General features: G+C 39.0%; 1 protein-coding gene across 2 annotated transcripts in view; it reads left to right on the top strand.

Annotated features, from left to right (window-relative positions):
* The window catches only part of LOC122560525 (GRB2-related adapter protein-like), a 262,677-nt gene that overhangs the window by 218,991 nt on the left and 15,813 nt on the right, over nt 1-27,873 (top strand). For both annotated transcript variants that reach the window (XM_087997958.1, XM_043711229.2), the window contains exons 2-3: nt 3,958-4,055; nt 8,153-8,275. In XM_087997958.1, coding sequence (XP_087854084.1) covers nt 3,958-4,055; nt 8,153-8,275 — 221 coding nt within the window. The remainder of the gene's footprint in view (nt 1-3,957; nt 4,056-8,152; nt 8,276-27,873) is intronic.

The following is a 27,873-nucleotide window of genomic DNA, read 5'->3' on the forward strand; positions in this document are numbered from 1 at the left end:
TGAGCAACTACAGCATAGAGCAGATGAGACAAGTAACATTGATGCATACCAGGCAGTTAGTTAAGGACAAGAAGGATATGAAACTAAATTGAATTAAGGGAAGTTGGGCCGAGGCTTGCGTGAAGCACAAACAGTGGCACAGACTATTTGGATTGTTTCTTAACTGTAAATATTTGTAATTTTACATTAGAATGCTGGGGTTCAGAGCAAGAGTGATATAACAGGTGATCAGTTGCCAACTTGCTTCCCAGTACCAGTCGCAAATGGACCACAGGACATGCTGAATGAAGAAAACCACAAAGAATAACAAAAATTGGGAAGATGGTGGTGTATCAGTTCCTCACATCTATCCTACCTGACCATCCTATTCTAGTAACTTGTGAGATGCTCTGCAGAACCACAGTGTCATATTTTGCAGCATTTTATCTAGACCTTGTACAGGGAGGTACAGGCCACCTGCATTTTCAGAACTATGATCAACTGCAAGCAAGCAACCACCATATTTCCTCCTCCTGCTGAAGAAGCAATGAGATAAAGTGTCAGAGTTAGATAATAGAAGACATGTGCCATACATTCACTTAAAGGGAAAGCACTGAGGCAAGATGTTTTATTTCAGTTACTGAGAATTTCTGATGCAAATGAAGCACATGTAAACTCTACAAAACATAGCAACTTAAAATTGGTTATGTAATATTGTAGCTATAGCTTGAGGATTTAATGGGCACAATAAGATGGTTATCAACATGATGGGCTGTTTTCCTCTAAAGATTGCTACAACTGCGTACTAATATTTCAGTCCAAATTACTGAGCTGTGGTACTGACTGTCCCTGCTTTAAGGGAATACCCTGTGAGAAAGTTCATGAAATGGCAACCTTTTTAAATGGATCTTGTCTTCAGATTAGAACAAGAGGAAAAAAATACCAATTACCCAAAAGGAAACTAAAACTCGGCCCTGGAAAGGAACTTAATGAATTTGATATTGGACAAAGTAATGGGACTTTAGTTAGACAAATCTTTTGTGGCAAGCTGATTTTCATTGTAAAGTATTAACAAATTAAGAAACTGTAAATGCATTTGTCACAATATTTCAATGTTGCTCTGTTTTGAGGGTTGTGTTGCTGGGTTATAAAATCGCAACATGTGACTTAATTGTTTAGGAAAAATGGGTAGAAGACAAAACAGGAAACTACAGTCCTGACAAGCTATCTTTAATCCTGGGGAAATTCCAATTTGCTAAAGGGTAACTGAACTGATTAACACGTATAAACAAGTCTAAATATTTCCCAACCAAAAAAGAGGGGGCTTAGCTAAAGTTTGACAAGAAATACAAACGATTTCTTAAAGAAAAGTAGATTATTGGGATGTCTCAACAAGAGACAATAATCATTGTTGTGTTGTCTCAGACTTAACCATATGTTGGGAGAAAAACAAGGATAACAGCCCTTACTATTTGTGATTTACACAAATTATTTAGTCTTGAATATTGATGATCAATCAGTGAGTTCATGGATGATACATAAATTGGTGGGGTAGTAAATAGTGAGAGCATAGTCTTACACTACAAAAGGATATAGTAAACTAGACAGATGGCTTCATCAATGTCAAACGAAATTCAGTCCAGAGGAATTTGAGATCATAGAGTTATACAGCATGGAAACAGACCCTTCAGTCCAACTAGCACATGACGACCATGTTCCCAAACGAAACCAGATCCACTTGCCTGCAATTGGCCCATATCCCTCCAAATCATTCTTATTCATGTACTTAACTAAATGTCTTTTAAATGTTGTAACTGTACTCACATCCATCACTTCCTCTGGCATTTCATTCCACACATGAACCATTTTCTGTGTAAAACGTTGCCCCTCATGTCCTTTATAACTCTTGCTTCTCTCACCTTAAACATATGTCCCATAGTATTGACCTCCCTCATCCTAGGGAAAAGACCCTTATCTATATCCCTCATGTTTTATAAACCTCGATAAGGTCACCGCTCAACCTCTTAAGCTCCAGTGAGAAATGTCCCAGCCTGTCCAGCCTCTCCTTATAACTCAATCACTCTATTACAGGCAACATCCTAGCAAATCTTTTCTGAATCCTCTCCAGCTTAATAATATCCTTCCTATAACATGGTGATCAGAACTGGGCACAGTACTCCTGAAGAAGCCTCACCAATGTCCTGTACAAGCCCAACTCCTGTACTCAAAGGCCTGAGCAATGAAGGCAAACATGCCAATTGCCTTCTGAACCACCCTTTCTATCTGTGATGCAAATTTCAAAGGAACCCTTAGGTCTCTCTATTCTATAACACTACCCAGGGCCCAACAATTAGCAGGACAGCACAAACAAGGCGAGGGAATACATGATGATGAGTAGGACCTTGAGAAGCACCAAGGATCAGACGAACCCTGGTGGGCACGTACAACGGTTCCTTAAGGTATCGCTACAAATAGATAAAGTGGTTAAGAAGACATAGCACAGGCATAAAATTTAGGAGCAGAGAGGCTGTGCTGAAACTATATAAAACCTTGTTTAGGCCACACCGAGAATGTTGTGTATAGTTCTGGAATCTGCATGATAGGAGGGACATGATAGCACTGGAGAGAGTGCAGAGGAGATTTACCAAGATATTGAACCCAAAAGAGAAAATGCTGGAAAATCTCAGCAGGTCTGGCAGCATCTGTAAGGAGAGAAAAGAGCTGAAGTTTCGAGTCTAACTGACCCTTTGTCAAAGCTTTGACAAAGGGTCAGTTAGACTCGAAATTCAGCTCTTTTCTCTCCTTACAGATGCTGCCAGACCTGCTGAGATTTTCCAGCATTTTCTCTTTTGGTTTCAGATTCCAGCATCTGCAGTAATTTGCTTTTTTACCAAGATATTGTTGGGCTGGCGAGTTTCAGTTGTGAAGAGAGACTGGACAGAGTGGGCTGTTTTCCTTAGAGCAGAGGAGATTGAGAGAGAACATAACTAACTTGTATAAAATTATGATGGACATTGACAAGATAGACAGGAAGAAACATTTCCCCTTGATGGAGGGATCAGTTACCGGGGTCATAGATTTAAAGCAACAGGTAGGAGGGTTACAGCTGTTGTGAGAAAAATCTTTTAAACTCTGAGGGTGGTGGGAATCTGAAAATTACTGCCTATAAGGACTGCAGAGGCAGAAACTCCCATAACATTTAAGAAGTATTTAGATGTGCATATGCAATGCCAAACCATACAAGGCTATGGGCCACGTGCTGGAAAATGGGATTAGATTAAGTAGGTGGATTTTTTTTTGACTGGTGTGGATATGATAGTCGGAAGGGCTGTGGATCTCTATGACTCAATGACTCTGTGAAACAATCTAAAGGAAGAACACTATAGAAGCTGGAAATCTGAAATAAAAGCAGAAAATGTTGGCATCATTCAACAAAACTAGTAGAAATTATTCTGATGAAATGTCATTGGTCTGAAACCTAAATGCTGCTTCTTTCTCCAGAGAAACTGACCAGATCTACACAGTTTGAAGGGGTGAATGTACTGAGAGACCTTGAGTATCAAATATGAAATTCAATTATAAAGACATAAAAGACATAAAAAGCTGCTACAACAAGTATGAATTTCATAAATCAAGACAGAATACAAAGTAAAGGATAATCAGCAAACATTAATTAGGTCACATTAAGGGACCAGTGTTTAGCTTCCAACACCTCATATAGAAGGGAGATTAAGACCAATATGAGGTTTTGTGTAGATTCAAAAGTGATGGGAAACTATAGATAGAAAGAGAAACTTAACAGTGAAATGATTTAAATAGAATAGAGAAAGAAATTTGTGGAGTCACTAACAAAGGCTCTTAAGCCAAAAACAGTCACTGAGAGTGAAGGCATGGGGTGTTGGAAGATGGAGTGGTTAAGACAGTGACCATTCTGTTCTTGAATGGACATCTGTACTAATGTCGATGTCTTTCTTTCAGGTGCTTAACATGGAGGATGACCCTAACTGGTATAAAGCTGAATTGCGTGGGTTAGAAGGCTTTGTTCCAAAGAATTACATTAAAGTGAAGCCACATGAGTAAGTTTCCTATGCAATCTACAGACTGAACGTTATGTTCTTGTCACGGTATATTGTGCACAATCATATGTGGGGTTAGGTAAGAATCTGTTCTTAGCTGGAGCTGTGGGTTTTGCAATTGGACTCACCGTACGAGTGGCAGAATAATTCATTAGGATTGTCCGATGCTGTGAATTCCATGAGTGCAGAAGGTTTGTGTGCACAGTACTGCGATCTGCAAGGACACATAGATTTGTACACATAATGCACGGCAAAACCTGCCTGATAGATAACTGAAAAAGTATATGGTTATAAGAAGAAGGAGAAAGTGAGGACTGCAGATGCTGGAGATCAGAGCTGAAAATGTGTTGCTGGAAAAGCGCAGCAGGTCAGGCAGCATCCAAGGAGCAGGAGAATCGACGTTTCGGGCATTCCTGAAGAAGGGCTCATGCTTTTCCAGCAACACATTTTCAGTATAAGAAGAAGAATCTTGCTTTGTTACTTGTATTGGCATTATTTGAAGATTGGACACAGCAAAGGACACCAAGAAAGCTCCCTGATCTTTCCAAGTATCTTAAGCATCCTGCTGAATAAGCCTTTATTGAATATTCCTGAAAGGTGGTTCTCTCAATGATATAACACTCTCAGTGATGTAAAGAACACCAAGGTTTGCTTTTTGCAGCCAATCATAAAGGCATTTTCACTTCACAGCTTTCCACTTCTGCACACTTTAAGTAGTACTCAGAGGAAATCATCCTCCAATTTATTTTGGTGTAGACAAAGGCAAGTTCAGAAAAAAAACTGATTACTGCTAAAGGGATTTTTCCGACCAACTTTACTAGAAACCCTCACCCCATTTAATTCTTAACTCATTTTATGGTGTCTGCTTCAATGGTCTTTCTCAAATATGTATTGCACACATATAAACTTGCAACCCTGTACCAGATTAAAGGTAATGACAGAAGATGCACAAACATCAGCAGCTGCAAGTTCCTTAACAAGTCACATACCATCTTGACTTGGAACTATGATTGCTGTTCCTTCACTGTCACTCCCTCCCAACACCACAATGGGGTACTTATATACACTGCAGTGATTCTTAAGAATTTGGCTCACAAAGGTACCCCTTCTCAAGGGCATTTCAAATGGACAATGAATTCTGGTCTTGCCAGTGGCCTTCACATCTCAAGAATGATTTTTTAAAAAAAGTTAAGGTAGAAAAAGCTCCATTTGACTGGTTATATTTGGAAAGTCAAGTGGAAATTGAATTACTAATAAATTTGTATGTTTTTCTTTAAATTGTATTTCAACAAAAAAATAGTGGCAGTGAAAATATTACAGCATTCAACTCATGGCTCTGAGGCTGAGCAGTTATGCTAACCTCAAAAAGGCACATGTCTTTTGTATTTGAACATCAACAGCCCACCTGGATTAGCAACATTTCTTCATGACTTTTTGAATAATCATTAGCAATGCTTTCTACCCTGAGTGGAGCTTGAAGTTGTAAAGTCATTTAGCATGGTAACAGACCCTTTGGTCCAACCAGACCATACTGAACATAATCCCAAATTAAACAAGCCCCACCTGCTTGCTCCTGGCCCATATCCCTCCAAATCTCTCCTATTCATGTATTTACCCAAATGTCTTTTTAACACTGTAAAACTGTACCCACATACACAGTTTTCTCAGGAAGTTCGTTCCACATGTGAACCACCCTCTGTTTACAAAATTTGCCCCTCATGTCTTTTTTAAATCACTCTCCTGGCACCTTAAAAATATGCCTCCTAATCTTGAAATCCCCCATCCTAAAAAAAGACATCGACCATTGTGGGCGGCACGGTGGCACAGTGGTTAGCACTGCTGCCTCACAGCGCCAGAGACCCGGGTTCAATTCCTGCCTCAGGCGACGAACTGTGTGGAGTTTGCACGTTCTCCCTGTGTCTGCGTGGGTTTCCTCCGGGTGCTCCGGTTTCCTCCCACAGTCCAAAGATGTGCAGGTAAGGTGAATTGGCCACGTAGTGTTAGGTAAGGGGTAAATGTAGGGGTATGGCTGGGTTGCGCTTCGGCAGGTCGGTGTAGACTTGTTGGGCCGAAGGGCCTGTTTCCACACTATAATGTAATCTAATCTAATTAACCCTACCTATACTCCTCCTGATTTAATAAACCTCTATAAGGTCACCTCTCAACATCCTATGCTCCAGTAAAAAAAAGTCCCAGTCTATCCAGGCTTTCCCTTTAACTCAACCATTCTAAACCTGGCAATATTCTGGTACATCTCTTCGGAACCCTGTCTAGTTTAATAATATCCTTCCTATCGCAGGACACAGAACTGGACACAGCACTTCAGATGAGGCCTCACCAATATCCTCCATAACCTCAACATGATGTCCCAATTCCTATATTGAAAGGACTAAGCAATGAGGGCAAGCATGCTAAATGCTTTTTTAAAACATATATATCTTAAAATAATTCTCCCTCCTGAGTAAAGAAACTGATTTTTAAAAATGCACTCATACGCGTGGACATCACTGGCTGACCAGCAATTATTACCTGTCCCTATTTGCCTTGAGAAAGTGCTGGTGAGCTGCCTTCTTGAACTGCTGCAGTCCACATTCCGTATGTTAACCTACAATGCCCTTGGGAGGAAATTTCAGGGTTTTGACCCAGCAACAGTAAAGGAACAGCAATCTATTTCCAAGTCAGTATGGTGAGTGGCTTGGAGGGGGACTTGCAGGTGGTGTTGTTCCACTCAAATGAAACTCAGTGCTGGTAATTCTGAATAAAAATCTTTTAAACAAAGTCGTGTAGATTCACCCATACTGAAACATGGCATTCAAAATAATGAGTGGATTTTGCTCATTTGAATTTTCCACTGGGGGTATCAACAGGGCCCTATTTATTATCAATGCTAACTTCACAGCGACAATTCTTTTAAATCTTTCTACTTAAATTATGGGGAATAGAGATTCTTAACCACATTTTACAAATTGCTAAGTGCATCCCTATAGGTTTGATGATATAACTTTGGTAAAATGAAAGTGAATGATGAACAAAACTAAAAACTCTCTTTATTATGATCGGTTCTGCTATAAATGTGTTTCTTCAACACAAATTGACTTTAACACGAGTGAAGAGTTTAGACCGTTACTTGTAGAATGCAAGCCTTTCTTACCTGTAATTGGCTATAACATGGTTCTGGTCACATTAGCTTAAATAGCACAGCTATTGCACGATTTTCTTATAACCCAAGATCGCATGGGAATGGAACTAACACGTTGTATCGGAAACTACTGTATATCGTGAATTTCATGACTCCAGAGCATTCCAAAGCACTCAACAGCCAAGGGAGTGCTTGTGAAGTTGCAGTTATTATTTCAAAGCAGGAAACTCTGCAGCTAATTCATGTCTGACAGGATTCCACCAACAGATTGAGATAGTGATCAAATGTATGAACAGAAATTGCTAGAAATATTCAGCAGGTCTGTCAGTATCTGAGGACAGGAAACAGAGTTAATGATTTGCTGGACCCGAAACGTTAACTCTGCTTTCTCTCCACAGATGCTGCCAGACCTACTGAGTTTCTCTAGCAATTTCTGTTTATGTTTCTGATTCGAGTATCTGCAGTTCTTTGGGGTTTTTTTATTAGGTGTAATGTTTCTATGATGCCAAAGAAGGTTCAAGAAGAGAGCTCACAAACACCTTCTCAACCACAACTAGAGATGGGTAATAAATGATCTCCCAACTGCAATGCCCTGTATCCATGAATGAAGTTTTAAAAAAAGGGGGATATTTATCAGTCTGAAAACTAGGGGCAGTGGGCATGTTCTTTCTCCAGGTTGTGCATTATTTATGTCATACCAAGATTGAAGATGTGGCCTCAGTTCATTTGAAAGAGCAGTAGACCTGACAGTACAGCTCCCCTTCAGTACAGCACTGCATTGTCAGCAAGGATTATCAAATAGGATCTCTGGGGAAAACTCGTACACGTAACATTCTGATTCAGAGGCTAGCAGCAGAGTCACTGACTCCATTAATCAAACACAGGAACATTACACAGGATTATCTAATATTAACTGCTGATGTGATTTTGATTTTCTTGTGTTTTCTCAATTGGGCAGATGGTACATAGGCCGAATCTCCAGGACATCAGCGGAAGAATTACTCCTGAAACAAGGATATGTTGGAGCTTTTCTTTTACGAGAAAGTGAGAGTTCACCTGGAGAGTTCTCCATATCTGTAAAGTAAGTTACGATTTACAGTAAATCATTTGTTAAGCCCAAGACAATTATGAAACAGCATAATTGGAGTTCACTGGAGTTCAACTGATGTGGCTTTTTGGAGTTGTCAGTTTCTTTTTATATTTTTGTTTTATTCAGAAAACTTGAGAAGGAACAAAGGTCTATAAAGCAAGGTGCCAAACTTGAAAGACTAGAAACTGTCCCCATGTAATGGTTTATAAATATTCCGTATGTAGCCTGTATATTATCAGAGGAAGAAAAAGCTAATGGTGGGGCTTAAAGAGTTTTGAGCCTCTTTAAGAAAGAGTTAATGATAGATAGTTTTAATAATGAGCATTATGGAAGAATGATAGAACACGCACAGCAAAGAAGGGGACCATTTGGTCCTTCATACTTATTCTGACTCTGTAAAATTGCTATCCATTTTGTTCAACACTACTCTGATTCACAACTTGCAGCTTCAACATAATTCTTCAAACATTTTCTGTTTCAAATATACAACATATCCAATTGCAACAAATAAATCTTAAAACGCACCTTAATAATGGAATACTGGTGTTATTTGATGAACAATATAAATGAATCTCATCAAACTGATTACTACATTGTATATTCATTTTGATAAATCTGTTGTATGGCATCACCTTGGACTGAAATAAAGTCCTCCACAGAGCAGTATAAGTCAATCTTGTGTGAGGAAGATTGACATATTGCTTGTGATCTATTATGAAAAGATAATTTGTTCTCAACTTTGTTTCAATGACTTGTAATTTGAAACACAATTGTACCTTAGCACAATATGCGTTCAATCTTGCTCAGTGCCAAAGGGTGATATTCAATATCAGAATGTAGTTAATAATTCTCTGGTCTCTCTTCTCACACTATCAAAGACTTGCATTTGTGTAGTGCCTTTCATTATCCCAGTATGTCACAAAGAACTTTACAGATGTTGAATTATTTTTTAAATGTAGCTGCTGTTGCAATGCTGAAAAGTAGCAGCAAATTTACACACAGTAAGTTTGCATAATTTGGAGATGCCGGTGTTGGACTGGGGTGTACAAAGTTAAAAATCACACAACACCAGGTTATAGTCCAAAAGGTTTAATTGGAAGCACACTAGCTTTCGGAGCAACGCTCCTTCATCAGGTGGTAGTGGAGGGCTCAATCCTAACACACAGAATTTATAGCAAAAATTTATAGTGTGATGTAACTGAAATTATACATTGAAAAATTGATTGTCTGTTTTGTCTGTTAAGCCTTTCATCTGTTAGAATACAATGATAGTTTCACTTCTTTCATGTGTAAATCACAAAACCTTTTTTTAAAAAAGTTGCATTCTCGGGTTAGCTGTTAACAAAGGTGATAGCTAGACAATATACTGAAGGTATTGGCCCCCTGTGTTCTCTGTCTACGCCATGAAGTTTAGATTGATTTTAGTCTAAAAAGTGAGATAACGGACAGGAGTTTGCATAGAAACTGATGCTTAATGACCAGATAATTTGATTTTAAGTGATGTTGATTGAGGGATAAATATTGACCAGGACATAATTGAGAATTTTGCTGCTGGTCTTCAAAACATTGCAAACCACTTGAAGGATGGATGGGGCCTCATCACCATCATTTCATTCAAAGGACAGTCTTTCCAACTGTGCAGCCCTCCACCAGAGTGCCACGTTAGGTTTTACACTCAGTCAGGGCTTGAACCAATGAAGCTTCCGACACGAATTATTATTCATGGGCTAATGAGAAGCATACAAATCATAATAATGTAACCGATCACATGATTCTGACATCAGTATGTAGCAAGAGAGGTGTTAAACACTGCACTAGAGAGCTGGATTGAGAACCTTCCCTATACTGATATAAGTAATGGATTGTTACAATAGAAAGTCGCCGCAGTCTTATCACACCATACAGTTGTTCTCTCAGAGGTAACTGATGGCTATTTAACCTGAGGGTCATCACACCTCAAACAAGGTGAGAGGCTGGGAAGGTAACTTGAGCCAGTGCAGGAACTGAACTCATGTTGTTGGCATGACTCTGCATTGCAAAACAGCCATCTAGCTATCTGGGTTAACAGGACAGTGAATGAGGAGCTGAACACCCTTACTTCGAGATAAGGAGGAAGCAATGTCAGTGACAGTGTTTATGCAGATACTCACAGCCTGTGACACTCTAGTTTGAGATCTGAATGTGTGTACAGTAGTGTAGATGGAACCTCTGTTTGGCTAGAAGTATAAGAGAAAGCACACCCACTGAACCATGAGTACTACAATATCATTAATCTCTTGTTGTTCAGGATAACTTTTAACAAAGCCTAAAGATTTTTATTTTTACAAATTAATCTCATAAACTCAGATAGTTTTTCCAGAGTCTTCACAGCATTAATATGAGAGGCAATACCCTATGTGCAGGGTTAGCAGTGAGGTACTCAGCAGTGCTATTGGCTATGCCAACTGCCGTACTAACAGGGTTAGGTAACATTGTGTGTTTTGCTATAACTTGTAACGGAAGTTGTTCAAACTAATGTTTATCTCCAGAACTATCTTAACTTGCAGGTTCACACTTTGCTGAATTTTCAAATGTTTGGGTTGACTCTGAAACTTTTGCTTTAAATCTCCAGAGATCTGTTGCTGGTTTATGCAAAGTTACACACATCCTCATCAGAGCTCCGGTGCAGGTGCTGTTGATGTGGTGGGTGTTAGCTGTCAGACTGTGTTTGTTTCAAACCCTTTAAGGTGGCATTGCTGATAGCAGACCTTCAGATGTTCAATTTCCTGGAAGATAAGAAGAACACGTTCCCAATTATATAGTGTCTTTCACGTTCATAGGCTGCGCCCAAAACAACTTACCAAGGCTCCTTCGACAGCAGTTTCCAAACTCATAACTTCTACCATCCAGAAGGACATGGAAAATCTCCACCGTCAGCAAATTTTCCTCCAAGCCATAAACCACCCTGACTTGGAAATATATCACCATTCCTTCAGTGTTACTGTGTCAAAATCCTGGAACTCGCTCCATGGGGACTTCAACGGTTTAAGAATGTAGCTTATTCCCAACTGGATTAACACTGGGTGGCACAGTGGTTAGCACTGCTGCCTCACAGTGCCAGGGACCCGGGTTCAATTCCCACCTCGGGCAACTGTCTGTGTGGAGTTTGCATATTCTCCTCATGTCTGCGTGGGTTTCCTCCAGGTGCTCCGGTTTCCTCCCACAATCCAAAGATGTGCAGGTTAGGTGAATTGGCCATGCTAAATTGCCCATAGTGTTAGGTGCATTAGTCAGGAGTGAATGTAGTGGAATGGGTCTGGGTGGGTTGCTCTTCGGAGGGTCAATGTGGACTTGTTGGGCTGAAGGGCCTGTTTCCACACTGTAGGGAATCTAATCTAATCTAACCAGCAATGCCCATATCCTGTGAACAAATATTAAAACATGCATAGAATTAGTGAGTATAGAGAATACAAGTCTTTTAGCCCAATCAATCTATGGCACTTAATGCTCCATTTGAGCTGCCACCTATCCTTCATCGTTTAACTATCAACATAAAATCATTTCTCCATCACAACCTAAACAAGCTTCTTCTCAAATATATCTGTACTATTCACCTTAAACACTTGCTGTGGTAGTGAGTTCCAGGTTCTCACCACCTCTCTGGATAAAAGAAATTTCCAACAGCTTCTGAGCTCCATTTGAAGTGACTACAGTGATTGTTGCAATGGTGGAAATGAAGTAGTTTTAAATGAGGCAATTACAGAGCAAGATCCCTGAAATATCAATGACCAGATTATCTTTCATTTAGTGGTGCTAGTTAAGGGGCAATTAATTGGGAAAACATCATCGAAAATTTCTTGCTGTGCTTCAAATCAGTGCCTTGGTATCTCTGGGTCCACCTGAGAACCTTTAATGTCCCAGGTGAAAAATAAAACAGCTCATATAGTTCACAATTCCCTTGGTACTGCACTGAAATGTCAGCCCTAATGCTTCGGTCTCAGGAATAGTACTCAAGCACCTAAAACTTAACTTAAAGGAGGGAAATGGGGTATATCCAGGACTTGAGATTCCATGAAAACTATGGACCTGTCCATTGTTACGAAGAGGGAGCCAGCAATATGAAGCGAGAATGGAATACATATTGCAGCCTCTATTTGATTGAGCTTAGAATTCTACCGTAAAATGCCTTTAGAGATGTGTGTTTCTCTCATATATTCACCATTGTTTCATGAACAGCAAGTTGATAGCGGAGGAACAGAGTCACAGGTCTGGCTTATCATGAATATGAATAGACATGGTGTATTTTGACTGGTGTATTTCCAGATCTGTGCAAGGAATACATTTTGCAAGGCTGAAGCTGCTTTCAAGATTTGCAAGTAGATAAATACAATCATGGAAGGATTCTATTGGAAACTCAAAATGTATTGCTTATGTACTGTTCAAAGAAGCCAATGCTGGGTTTACTTCCAGATCTTTATTAAGTTAGGTGCAACCAAATACTCAGAATAGAACAATCTGACTATGTGACCGTGGTTCACACAGAATCAGCCAGTGTTCCAACTTTGTTGCTTTCCAATGTATGTTGTTGAAAATAGAAGCAATGAGATCTGACAGGTCTGTAAATTACCTGTTGAACAGTTCCTGACACTCACTGTTTTAGTTGACCCATTGGCTGTCCATATTTTCATTGAGTGTTTAGATACAGTGTTTGGTTTGCACGTCAAGATTAGCATAGAGTTCCCAGTTGGTTGGGTCTCCCATCTGTTACTGTGGTTCAGGATTGGAATTAGATAATTGTACCTATTCTGGTGATCTATAAGCCAAACGTAAATATTTGATTCTTAAAAAGTTACACTTTTCCCCAAAATGAGCAAGGAAAAAATTTATTTTTCATCCCTGCTTCCATTTCTAATGTAGCTGAGACTTTCCGTTTATATTATCTGCAATCTTGTTAAATTGTATCTATAACGACAAAATACAAAAGCCGTGAGCCAGGTTGCCCAGTGCCTCAAGTATGGTGCCATTGTCTAAGCATTTACAACGTATTCCCAGCCCTATTGAAAATCACACTTAACCAAGTCAGATCACGCAATGAGGTTATTAATTCAGAAAAAGACAGCTATGTAAGAACTAATTTTAAAAAAATGGACATTCCTGTTGATCTATATGCCTAGCATAAATGTTTGGCTCTTAAAACGTTACACTTTTCCCCAAAATGAGTGAGGAAAAAATGTATTTTTCATCCCTGCATCCATCTCTAATGTAGCTGAGATTTTCAGTTTACATTATCCGCAATCCTGTTTAGATATTGAATTACAAACTGCTCAGCATTTCAGCCCTAGATATTTGAATGAGTTTAAAAACACTTGAGTAGGCTACAATTATGCACTATTTGCTAATATATTCAACATCGCTTTATTCCAGCTAGATTATATTTAAATGTTTATTAAAATTCACACACTTTATTTAAAATACTTATCATTAGTGAAAATGCAACTCAATAACATTTAGGTTGTGGAGAATAACCACATGCTCGCTGGTCAGGCAGCATCCAAGGAACAGGAGAATCGACGTTTCGGGCATAAGCCCTTCTTCAGGAACGTCGATTCTCCTGTTCCTTGGATGCTGCCTGACCTGCTGCGCTTTTCCAGCAACACATTTTCAGCTCTGATCTCAAGCATCTGCAGCCCTCACTTTCTCTCAGAGAATAACCACATACAATGACTGGTGCAAAAAAAATTAATCTGATTACTAGAAGATGATTACAGTGATGTTCTTGACAGAACAAATTAGTTCTTATCGAGCTAATGTTAAAAAGATGACCAAAAATTCATTTCCTTCTGATTAGAAAGATAAACCAGTAATAAGAAACAGTTGTTCTGCACCATTATTTACTCACTAACACATTACTTTCATTCATGTTATGTTATTTATTTCACTGTTGTAATAAATCAATAGCATTGTTATGAAGTCCGTAATGTAATAGTCAATACTACCTTCAATGATTTGGATTTTTGGCTTGTGGTAAAAGTGAGGTTAAAATTGCTCAGTGCTATTGTGGTGGAAAGCAGATGATGTCTGGTAGATATTCCCTCCTCTGCCACATTTGTTACAAAAAGTCTCTTGTGAAAAGATTCAATATTGAAAAATACGTTTGGTGTATTTGCCCTCCGTAGAAACTGTTACATGTAAGGACTAGAGCTTTCAGGAGCAAATGACATTATAACATGTGTTAAACAACAAATAATACCAAACATTCTCCCTGTTCTGAAAATTTGACTTTAAAAGTGTGGAGTTATTTTGAACTTATTAATGTTACAGATCTTTTTAGAAACAAATTTGTTTTAAATTGAAATTAATTATTTTGTATCAATATTTTGTCCATATCTTTTCTCTCTCTCACTAATCCATCCATATTTCCCAACATTTATTGTGCCTTTCTATCCATGATTTAAAAATAATTTATACTTCGTAGTTTAGACACAGCGGCATGAAATCCGTGGACTGATGAGGTTGGGGATTGCAAATACATAATTTTGTATCACCAACCTGTCTGTAATTCACCAACACCATCCCACCTCTGACACTTTGGGTCAGGAGTTGGAAAGGCTGTCTGTTCAGAGTGACGGGCAGTTAGTTAAACACATTCACTGGTGAAACAAGGGTCTGGATCAGAGGTAAACTGGAATTTTCCTGGAGTTGGCAGCACTACACCTCCCCAGAGGAAGCCACCCAACAAAAGACCAAGCCTAGCAGTCCAGGATAATTTTGAGGCCTATTAACTGCCTCACAATTGCAAGCATAGGAAGCATATCTTTGCTGCAATGTTGGCCTGGCAGCTGTAGTTATTTTTGACTGCTCATTATGTAAAGACATGAAGAGTGCCTCAGAATAGAAAAATCCTCTCTTACTTGTAAAGTCAGCCTGCAACTCCTTCCAGAATCGAGGACTCCTCTTGGACATCCAGCATCCACACCTCACTTGTCATACTTAATTAGAGCACCACTTGGCCAACTGAGGAAGTATTGAGGTAGATTAGCTGCTGCTCACACAATATGGGGCTGGAATCCCCATTTGACCCTAATGTGGTGTCCCAATCCAAAGTGCAAACTCATCCCTTGCAGACCTGATTTTTCTTCTGTTGAAGAATGGGCTTTAAGTAAGTTAAGTTCTCTCCCTAATAATCTGATGGTCTGAAGAGCCTGGATTACCCTGCTCACAGATTCCACAGGTGACCTACAGATGGCACTGTGCTGAAAGCTTGTAAAAACCGGGCTGCAGTTGGTAATATGGAAGATGGGTGTCATGCTTTCACTGCTGACTGTAAAACCCTGTGCATTGTCCCAGCATTAGCTATGGTGTGTTATCTTTGTCAGCTAATTGTGTCATTTGCATAATTTTTGGTAGGATGTGATAATTAAACAACGGTGAGATATCTAGTCAAGTGAACCTTACACTTTAAAATATCTCACCATTGTTTAATTATTACTTATTGTTGGCTTTTGTGTTTGTGTATTGCAACTCATAGGCTGATATTTAACTTGCTTTGAAGTTGTTGATCTCTTGCTAGATTTCTTTTATTTCAAACTTATACTTCATTCATAAAGATATCTATATATAAATACACACGTACATAGTCACAAAGGCAGTTCAGTTCTATACAGTATCATATCAAGGAAACAAATAAACATTAGAGTTTGACTCTATCCAAACAAACCAAAGACATCTCTTATTTGAACCAGACTATACTTACATGTAGTTGAGATACTGGGAGGGTCCAATAACTGAATGGGACCCTGTTTACTATCAGTGGGAAGACCTCAGTCTGTGGTCTTTCCCCATTATGCTTTGACCCCAAGCTTTAATGCAACCCTCAGCACGTACTCCTGGACCTTGGAATGTGCCAAGTCTGCAACATTCGGTCGAGGTCAACACCTTGTTCTGGTTGCTAGATTTTCCAGGTGGAATATATACCAATTGTGATTGTTCACTTAACCAAAGTTCTGTTGGACTGACAGCAGTCACAGGACTACACCTCAGCATGAGTGATTACCTTTGGATGACAAGGGAAAGAACAAGCCCAGCATTGGTAAATAATGTATATTGACAAGAATCACAACTGTTTAAATAAATAACAATACCTTTTGGCAGGACAAGTTTAGAAAAGTATTTAATTAACTCACTTGTACTAGATTTTTCAAAAGATACATGTGACATGTAAATAAGGACTCTGACCATCTATGAAATGTTTAATTATCACCAAAGATAGTTTTCCCAGAAAAGCTCACTCCCCAAGTACCACAATTTGACAAATAAACCTAAAGTACTATTGTAATGCTTTGAAAGACTGTAAAATAACTTATTCATAATACTTATAAAATTGGCTATAAAATTTAATTATTACCTATCTCATTGATTATAAATGGTACACCCATGTTTTAGCCAGATGTAATGATTTTGAGAGGTCATAGTTTAAAACTAAGAAGTGACCGATTTAAAACAGAGGGGAGGGGTAGTTGCTTTTCTCAAAGGGTCCTCAGTCTGTGGAATTCACTATCCTAAATTATTACATTGAACACTAGGGCAGAAAGGAAAGTTAAGGAGGTGCTAGATAGATTCTTAATTAGTAATGCCTTAAAGGGCAATGGGGAATGAGCAGGAAAGTGGAGTTGAGGCTGAAATAAAATCAGTCATGATCCTATTAAATGGCGGAGAAGATCGGAAGCACTGAATTGCCTACTCCTGCTCCCAGTTTATATATTCTTATGTTTTTGCTGACAGCTTTATTTTTGCAGTGATTGTAACATCATAATAGCTTTAGCTAAATGGTGAAGTCACTCTGTTTCCCCACAGCACTACAAGGGTGTGCATTTTCAGTATCCACCCTAATACAGACAGAGATGCGCATCACAGAATTTGTACTCACAAGGCTGTTGCCTATTTTTCTGTTCAACTATCTGTCAAAAAACATTGGGAGTTTTTCCAGTATTGAAATGTATTGTACCAAGAAGTAAAGGGTAACAAATAATTTTCATTGGATTTTGTTGCTGCAAATTAAGTATCTCAGAGTGTGTTGATCTAGCATCAGTCTCAAGAATGATTGATTATAAGTGTATAAAGAACGTGAATACGAAATGGCAGGCTTATGCAGTACTTAACCCCACTTTCAGTTCCATCTTAAATGCAATATGTTTTAAAATGCTTCACAACAGTTAAAGCAACTTGAATTTATATGACATGTTTAATGTTGTAAAACATCCCAAGACTTATCACCAGTATTATCAAAGAAAACTTGATGTTCAGCAAAATTTATAGAGAAATTGGTGCATTTCTCAAGTGTCGAGAAAACAAGAAGCTATTTTGTTTACAAAATCAAACCTGTCAAAATAAGCAACTGAAGGACTAGTAAAATATTCCTGTAAAAGAAGTGTAGGAAATTTGTAAAGTATAGGAAAAATGCAGTGCCAACAATTTACCTTTGTACCATACATTTATTTAAATAAAATGCATCGAGGTGCTTCACAGAAGCATTAAGATATGATGTGATCTACATAAAGATCCACCAGATGAATTAGCCAAAAGCTTGGGCAAAAATCTAAGCTTTAAAGAGTGTCTTAAAGGAGGGAAGTGAGGTCAAAAGGTGGAGTGGTATAAGAATAGAATTCCAAAGGTTAAACCTAGTCAACTGAAAGTGCAGCCACATTCATGAAGTGATTAAAATCAAGACACCCGTTAAAACATAATGTCATTCTTATCAGCGAGGAAAAATACTGACAGTGGTCCAGCTGAGTGAAATGGGGTTGTTAGCTTCACTAAGCTATCTGGTGTATAATTGAACTAGTGATAAAAATTCAAGCATGCTGAAAGTTTCTTTGAACACCACAGCAATACAATATTATTCAGTATTTTTCAGCAGCCACGAAACCTGCTATTGAACCTGGTATAACCGATCTGTAGAAACCTGTGCTGAATTAATTTAAAGTTTACAATACAAATGAGTGAAGGAACAATCATTTTGGCACAGATCAGCAGAATATGCTCTGATCAGCAGAACTACAGAACAGTTTCAATTCTGGGCTAGTTGTACCTTGCATGTGAAGTTAACTCCGCATAGGTCTGCAGCATTCTCAGTGGTGCTTGCAATGTTACACTAAACCAGAAGTGGTTTTCTGGCACAGGCATTTAAATAGTTTGCACATGTAATCCTCTTTCAGTACTGACCTTGTGATGTTGTGTCTTTATTAAAATGACAAACAAACATAATTACTTGCTCATTACTGTAAATCAAAAAAACTTCCTGCCCTAGATTTGATAATTGAACATGATGCAATAAGTGAGAGCTCACAGGAATACAAATTGTTCTAGTTGTTGAAGTCCTTTACATTAGATCATGATTGATCTGCATCTCAACTCCATCTATCTGCCTTTGGTCTGGATCCCTTGATATCCTTACCTAAGAAAACATCAATTTTAGCTTTAGACGTTATAATTGACCCAGCAAGTTCTCGAAGAGTTTGCCAGAAAAGTAATTCCTTTTTTATGGTTACCTATGATTGGATGGCATGGTGGCTCAGTAGTTAGACTGCTGCCTCACAGCATCAAGAACCTGGGTTTGATGCCAGCCTTGGGTGACAGTATGTGTGGAGTTTGCATGTTCTTCCTGTGTGAGTGTGCATTTCCTCCTCCAGTCCAAAGATGTGCAGGTTAGATGAATTGGCCTTGTTAAACTGCCCCATAGTGTCAAAGGATATGCAGGCTAGGTGGTTTAGCTGTGAGAAATGCTTAGGTTACGGAGATAGGGTGGAGAGTTGGGTCTCGGTGGGAAGCTGCCTAGAGGGTCGGTGTGAACTCAATGGGCCAAATAGTCTCTTTCCACAATGGAGGGATTCTGTAATTCTTAGATATGGGCAAGAGTGGCATTTTTGCCCATGTCCAATGACCCTTAAAGTGAGTGCCTTGTTGGGACATTTAGGAGTGAACCATGATGTTGTAGTTGCGGACCAGATAAGGATTTCCTTCCCAGTAGTGAACCATGGATTTTTATAATCGTCAATAACACTTGTCATAGTCACTAGGCTTATATGCCAGCTGCTATGGTGTGTTAAGAACACATGTTGCCAGAGAATGAGCAGTGGCTTTTGGATTTATATTCCATTTACAGAACAACTGCCCCACTATCTTCAATCACATGCCCCACGTTAGTGCAGAAATGAAATGTATAAATTGGGGAATGCTAATTTAATTATCATTAGACAGAATCTGGCAAACATAAACTGGCAGCAACCACTTGCAAGTAAGTTTACATTTGGAAAGTGGGAGTCTTTTAAAAGCAGTATGATAAGAATTCAGGCCAGTGTGTTCCTCTAAGAGTGAAGGGAAAGGGCAGAAATCCCAGGGAACTCTGGATGTCAAGGGATCTCAATAGTTTGTCAGACAGCAGCCAAGGAGTAGGATAGTCAATGTTTCGAGCCTTCATTAGGAATCTTCCTGATATTCCCACCTCCCCACATTCCTGAACTTCTGCTCAAAATGTTGACTCTCCTGCTCCTTGGATGCTGCCTGACCAGCACCACACCTTTTTACTTTGATCTTTGGCATCAGTCCTCATGCTCTCCGATATAAATAGGTCCAGTGCATGAAAAAACAAGGAGGTCCTTCAAAAGTAAAGAGAGTGTAGGAGATTGCTTAAGAAGGAAATTAGGAGGGCAAAGAGGGACCACGAGATAATTTTAGCAAATGGGATCAAGAAAAACCCCAAGGTTTTTTATGAAATATTAAGAGTAAGAGGACGACCAGCAATAGGCATGAGACCTATGAGAGACCAAAGGAGTAACCTATATGTGGAGCTAGTGCACATGGGTGGGGTCTTAAATGAATACTTCATAGCTGTTCACTGAAGAGAAAGACATTGTAGTGGGGATTTCAGTTATGATGATGAGGTTCTAGAACATGCTATGTTAATAAGGAGGTAGTATTAGATGTTTTAATGGGCATACATGTGCACAGATCCCCAAGGGCTATTGAGATGTAGCACAGGCTGTTATGGGAGGTGAGAGAGGAGGTTGCTGGTGCCCTGGCAGAAATATGTAATACTTCACAGGCCACAAATGAGTGCCAGATGACTGGAGGATAGCTAATGTGATTCCTTTGTTCAAGAAGGACAGCAGGGATAGGCCAGGTAATTATTGGCAAAAATTCTGACTGACAGGATTAGCGAATACATGGAAAGGTGGGGATAGATCAGGGATAGTCAGCTTAGGTCTGTTAGAGGGAAATCCTATCTGACTAATTTAACTGAGGTTTTGAAAAGGTGACTAAACACGTTGATGAGGGGAGTGCAGTTGTTGTGGTTTACATGGACTTCAGTAGGACCTTTTACAAGGTCCCAAGTGGATGGCTGGTCCAAATGGTAAGAGCCAAAAGGATCCAAGGCAAGTTGGCAAACTGGATCCAAAATTGGCTTGCAAATAGGAGGCAAAGGTGATAGTTATGTATGTAATTGGAAGCCTGTTTGACCAACAGTTGCCACAGGGTTCAGTTATGTACCTTAAAGAATTGGATGTGAATGTAGAGGGTATAATTCACAAATTTGTAGATGACAAGAAAATTGGTGGTGTTGTTGATAGTGAGGAGGATGGTCTCAGGCTACAGTCTGACATTGATCAACTAGCAAATTGGGCAGAACAATGGCAGACGGAATCATGAATTTAATCCCAATAAAGGTGATGTAATGTATTTTGGGAAGTCTAAAAAAAGAAGTACAGACACAATGAATGGTATCTTCATGAGGAACAAAGGGACCTTGGTTTATGAGTTCATAGATCCTTGGAGGTGCCAGCACATGTAGACAGGATGATGAAGAAAGCATACAGGATGCTTGCCTTGGTTAGCCCGGGTATAGAAAATAGGAGTAAGGAAATCTCATTACAAATTTATAAAGCATTGGTTCGACCACAGATGGAGTACTGCATGCAGTTCTGGTCGCCACACTATCAGAAGGATGTGATTGCTCTGCAGATGATGTAGAAGAGATTCAACAGGATTTTGCCTGTGATGGAAAGTGGTAGAGCTACATACTCTCACAGCATTTAAGAAGCATCTGGATAATCACTTAAAATACCATGGCATAGTAGACTATGGAACAAATGCAAGTAAATGAGATTAATCTAGTTTGGTGTTTGTTGGTCGTCAAAGGGTCTGTTTCTATTCTGTATGATAAACAAAATGCTTAAGCCTTCAGTTTGAAGTTCATTTGAAAATTATAGCTATGTACATTTCAATGAGTGCAAAATTCCCAAAACATGTGAAATATGCTTGAATTTCACTAAATTTAGATCAATAATTTATTAAAATATTTGATCATTGTTATTATACCTGGTGAAGCCAAAAGATTTTTCATAAAGGTTAGATTAAAACTGAAAAGAGAAAAATTTTGAAAGATAGTATTTCTTTTTTAGTTGTCTCTGAATTCTATTCTTCTTCCCTTGTCTCTGGTTTACTTTTTATTAGTGAATAGAAAGCGCATTAATTATTTAAACTTACACTTCTTGGTTTATACTCTGTGTGTCTCATTAAGGATTCTTCAGCCTGATTGTTAAGAATGCTACAGTTACTTGTACTATTCACACAGATCTGTAATTTCTTAGAGAGGCACCCTCTCCAAATTTCTACAAATCTCAGTGCAATCTGTTGGAAAGTGAAAGAGTAATAGTGGCAGGTACTTTTCATTTGCCACTAAGTGTAAAATCTAGCTGTAAGTTATTTCTGGAAGTTTTGGAAACTGACATTATGTGACAGAACTTATTACAGACTTCTGAACCCCACAATGTGGGGGAGAAGTTCTCACTCAAACTGTCGTTCAATGTGCTTTTAACCATCATAGCTAGCGAGCAGGTTCACTATCCATTTATGGATGGTGTGTAGGATCTTAAAGCTGAAGGGCCAACTGGAGGCTTCTAGCTTGCAGGCAGCAGCAGGATGCCAAAGCCAGCAAATGAGGAAGATGATGTTTCAGTATGACTTCTGTAGTCATCTCACTATTGAGGATAGGGTGACATTTTCTGGGCAATCTCTGGGTACTGTCCCCTGCCCCCTCCACCTGCCTAGTCCATCACCAGCAAGCTGACTTTGGGCAGCTAAACTGGCTCCTGACACTTCCAGGTACCTGGAGATTAATTGAAAAGTTGTAATCCCCTTTGATAACATGCCTTCACAGGACTTGGGCAGCCAGCATCCAGACCAGTGGTTCTGTCTTTATTGTAAGTTTACTTCCCTTCCTGGGCTCAGGGCTGACTCAAGATCAATGCTGGATTTGAAAGCTGACATTGGAGTAATTGTATGATAATAAGTGACAAAGGATGAAATCCTAGTATTTTATATTAATAGAAAACAATGTTCCACATCATATATTTCTCAGACTAAATCTTACAATAGACAAGGACGACTCTCTTGCATTAAAGCTTCACATAATTAAATCTTTTCTTAATTCACAATTTAATTGAGAATTATGACAGGCACTGTAAAGTCACGATATGTTGTTCCAAATAATATATTTAGCCATCGCCCCCTCCATTTTAACACATGATCATAAACAGGGTTAATTAAGAAGTCTTTTAAAATTTCCCCTTTCCATTAGCCCCCTGTTTGTATGTTTATTCAAGTCAATAATTCTGTTTAAGGAAGTAAAAGCAGTTTATACGTCTGAACTTAGTAGTAGCCAAGTCTGCCTGCAGTAATGCTTTGTGCAGAGCTCTTTTCTTTCCATTATGAAGGTGTTTGCTCTTTTTACACACCAGCTAGGCCAGTAGAGTATTGTCACAGTACACTGCCATGGAAGTGGGTGTTGTTTTCAAGGTTAGGATAAGAAATGTTGTTGGAGAGATTAGTTCCATTTTGGGGCCGATTATATTTAGCCAAGTAGCAATCGAAGCTCACAATGAAAGTGTTCCAATAAAATTGAGACATTCTGCATGTTGATGAGCCCAAAAAAAAAACATTTTTAAATGAAAATTTCTCAGTCAGTAATCATTAGGTATTAGGTTATGAAGATTGTGTAAGAGAAAGTAAAAAGGAAATGATGACAATACTTTTCGGGGTTGGTGTTGAGTCTTGGCCAAAGAATGAAGTAGCTGGGTTGTAGTTCCACTTAACCTCCCAATCCTGTAAATAATTTGTTCAACACAGACATAGAGAATCAACTCAGCAAAGGAGGATTTCTCAGCATACAAGACTGGCCCTGATTTTCACTCCTTCCACTTAGTGGAAACAGATACAATTAACTTTCTTGGGGTCCAATGATTAAAATGGACTAGGACCCCATGTTAATATCTAGGCAAAGGAGTTAAAATTTTCCAATGATTATTCTGAAAGATCATAATTATTCCACTATCTATGCATTACTTTTAATCTTAATTAAACCATGACGTACATTATATAAAAATCGAATGTTGTATGAGCATAAATTGTCAAAGATGTACTTTACCCTGTCAAGATTAAACCTACTTTTGCCAACCTTCAGGCTAATGTCTTCAAGCAATTCAGGTTGCCAAGCACTGACGCATATCAATCTGCTATTTATATTGAAGTAATCCAATTATCTCTTAGTTAAGTATCTCCACACTTTGGATCTAGGTCTGATGGAAGTTAAACCATTATGTTACTTTGTTAAAATAGAGTCAAAAAGAGTTAATAGAGCTACCATTTGTCTCCATCACCCACCCTGAGTTTCAGGCGTTAAATATTTATAGGTTTAAACCAGACAAAGCCAATCATTGGACACAGTTCTGAGATGTTGGAAAACATTCTGTTATTGCTCACTCAAACAATGGGTGTGTTAAACTATGAAGAAAGGTTTGACTTTTGAATGACTGAGAACATTTCAACTCTGAAATCATTGCAAGATCTTGTTCTGTAGCTTATATAGTACCAGTAATAAAAATAGAAAGAGTTCCTTTTTAGAATCAATGTCAAACTTGAATTAGTATCAGACTTATAGTCAAAACACGTTCAGCTGTTAATTATACTGAAACACCAAAGACACTCATTATTTTTCAATATCCTCCTACGATTTGCACAGCAGTACTTCCTGGAAACCAAAAGAGAGAAAAAAAAGTCATTCAGAGCACGCAATATGTCCTCAGTGCTTAAACATAATTAACAGCAGAACATGTTTTATTATATGTTTGGTATTAGCTTAAGTTCAACCTTGCTGCAAAAAAGGGAACTGTTGCTGTATATTTCTGTTTTGTTTTTATATGATGCACAGGGGTAAAAAGAAAATATTGCATTGAATACTGCAAATTCTGGATTTCTGAAATGAACATGGAGAATGCTGGAGATACTCAGCAAGTTTGGCCGCATCTGTGGAGAGAGAAACAGAGTTAACATTTCGAGTCTAATTTGACTCTTCTTTAGAACTGAAAGTTTTGGAAAATGAGATCTTGTTCCTTAAGCTTGCAAATTAAGCAGCATTTGACTTGTACATCTTTCAATCCTGTCTACTGTCTTCTCTGCTCACAATGCAGCCTCCTTTACATTGGCGAGACCAAGCACAGACAGGTGACCACTTTGCAGAGCACCTCTGCTCTGCTCATAGGAATGACCCCAATTTCCCAGCTGTGCACTAATAAAACTACTTGTTTCAATGCTCACATTTGTCCTGGGTCTACTGCACTGTTTCTGCAAAGCACATCCCAAGCTTGAGGAACACCTCATTATTCATTCAGGTACTTTATGGTCTCTAGGTCTCAATATTGATATCCATAATTTTGGAAACTGATGGCATGATGTCAGTTTTCCATTTTTCTTACACTTCCCTAACCATCTCTCCAACAGCCTTGTCTTGCTTGCGTCTTGTTTACTTAGCTGTCAGTAGAGAGTGAATAAGTGTGGCGCTGGAAAAGCATAGCATGTCAGGCAGCATCTGAGAACCATGAGAATCCACATTTCGGGTATAAGCCCTTCATCAGTAGAGGGGACCGATTCCCTCCCTTTCTCACCTTACATCCATTTCACACAGAGTCATAGAGATGTACAACATGGAAACATTCCCTTCAATCCAACTTATCCCTGCTGACCAGATATCCTAAACTAATCTGGTCCCATTTGCCAGCACTTGACCGATATCCCTCTAAACTTTCTATTCACGTAACCATCCAAATGCCTTTTAAATGTTGTAATTGTATCAACCTCCACCACGTCCGCTGGCGGCTCATTCCATACACACACCATGTTTTGCATGAGAAAGTTGACCCTTAGGTCCCTTTTAAATCTTTCCCGTCTCACCCTAAACCTATGCCCTCTAGTTCTGGACTCCCTGACCCAAGGAAAAGATCTTATCAATCTAACTTATCCATGCCCCTCATGATTTTATAAACCTCTATAAGGTCACCCCTCAGCCTCTGACACTCCAGGAAAACAGCCCCAGCCTGTTCAGCCTCTCCCTGTAGCTCAAACCCTCCAACCCTGGCAACATCCTTGGAAATCTTTTCTGAACCCTTTCAAGTTTCACAACATCCTCCCTATTGGAATTTTTTCTCTTCCACAGCCATTTGCACTGGGTCTCCTCACCATCTGCCCCCTCTGTCCCTATTGAAAGTATATAAAACATTTTCCAACATCTTCCAGTTCTTAAAAAGAAATTAGAAGAAATGTTAAAATTTTGCAATGATTAAATAGTGATATGGTTGTCAGTCATTCATGTGACAAAGCAGTCTTAATAGTTTATAGATGATTTGGAGATGCCAGTGTTGGACTGCGGTTTACAAAGTTAAAAATCACACAACACCAAGTTATAGTCCAACAGGTTTATTTGGAAGCACTAGCTTTTGGAGCGCTGCTCCTTCATCAGGTGGTTGTGGTTCTCCAAATAAAACTCAGGCAACTATCTGCGTGGAGTTTGCACATTCTCCCTGTGTCTGCGTGGGTTTCCTCGTGTGCTCCGGTTTCCTCCCACAGTCACAAAGATGTGCGGGTCAGGTGAATTGGCCATGCTAGATTGCCCATAGAGTTAGGTGAAGGGGTAAGTGTAGGGGAATGGGTCTGGGTAGGTTGCTATTCGGAGGGTCGGTGGGGACTTGTTGGGTCGAAGGGTCTGTTTCCACACTGTAAGTAATCTAATCTAAAACTGTTGGATTATAACTTGGTGTTGTGTGATTTTTAACTTAGTTTATAAATGTAAGGATAGTTTAAGAAATTGTAATCTGGATTAGAGTGGTGCTGGAAAAACACAGCAGTTCAGGCAGCATCAGTCATCTGCAGTCATTGTTTTTACCTAAGAAATTGTAATCAAAAGCTCAGCAAATTAACAAAAGTAAGTCATCTTTTTCATTGTTAGAGTTTGAATCCATAAACACTCAAGGATTTCATTTGATTTATTGTTGTTATATGTACCTAACCATAGTGAAAAGTTTTGTTTTGCGGGCAGTACAGGCAGATTATAACATACAAGGACATACAGATGATAGGGTGATTGAACAGAGAGAGGCATACAAGTTACAGCTGCACAGGAGGTGCACAAAAGCAAGATCAACATTAGATTTGAAATTCAGCCATCTAATAACAACAAGGAAGAAGCTGTTCTTGAACCTATCAGTTTAGGTTTAGTCTTCTATATCTTCTGCCTGAAGGAAGAGGTTGGAAAAGAGTATTACTGGGGTGGTGGTGGGGAGGGGGGGGTCTTTGATGGTGTTGGAAGCCTTTCCACAGCAACAAGAAGTGTTGATGGAGTCCGTGGAGGGGAGATTGGCTTGGGTGATGATCTGGGCTATGTAAACTCAGGGTGGGTGGAGCAGACCACGAGAGACTACTGAATGGTGGACTCCTATTTGTTGTTAACAAAATCTATTTGTTCCTTTGAAAGTGAAATGACTCCATTCATCATTGCACAATATTATATAATGGTTTGACCTACATCAGAGCAGCAATATATCAGCGTGTCAAGGTTGGCAATACTTTTTCCTTGGAATAATCACACAAAGCCCCACCCTGGGGACATATTCCAGGCTGACACTTGTTCATTGGCTCTCAGCCAAACTATATTCTGTCTATTAAAAAAACCCCAAAAGAATTGTGAATGCTGGAAATCATAAACAAAAACAGAAATTGCTGGAAAAGTTCTTCAGGACAGGTCTGAAGAAGGGTCACTAGACCCAAAACTACAACTCTCCTTTCTCTCCACAGATACTGTCAGACCCGCTGAGTTTTCCCAGCAATTTCTGATTTTAATTTCAGTGTTGGCTAATATTGTGGCTGGGTATTTAAATTGCCAGTATTATGAAATGGCGCATATGAAGATTAAGCTAAATGAATAACGTAATGTATAAAATTCCCCATTCTGACATCACTTTCCTTTAATCAGGATCCAAGAGTAATTCAGATTTTGATGCAATGCACAGCTTCACAAATTCACCTGTAATCCTGATACACAGAATGGCAACATCTTTTAGCTGACATTCACTCTCAAAAACTGGGGGAATATGGGACTTTGATTTACTTAAATATGGTTGGTGGCTGCAACATCTTGGAGTGCACAGAATATATTTCATTAATCTGTCAATATGTAGGAACATAGGAGCATAGAACTGTGAAGTAGGAGTAGGCCATTCAGCCTT

Source organism: Chiloscyllium plagiosum, unplaced genomic scaffold (genome assembly GCF_037043375.1).
Source record: "Chiloscyllium plagiosum isolate Xiang-an unplaced genomic scaffold, Cpla_swu_hap1 HiC_scaffold_20, whole genome shotgun sequence".
NCBI classification, from domain to species: domain Eukaryota; kingdom Metazoa; phylum Chordata; class Chondrichthyes; order Orectolobiformes; family Hemiscylliidae; genus Chiloscyllium; species Chiloscyllium plagiosum.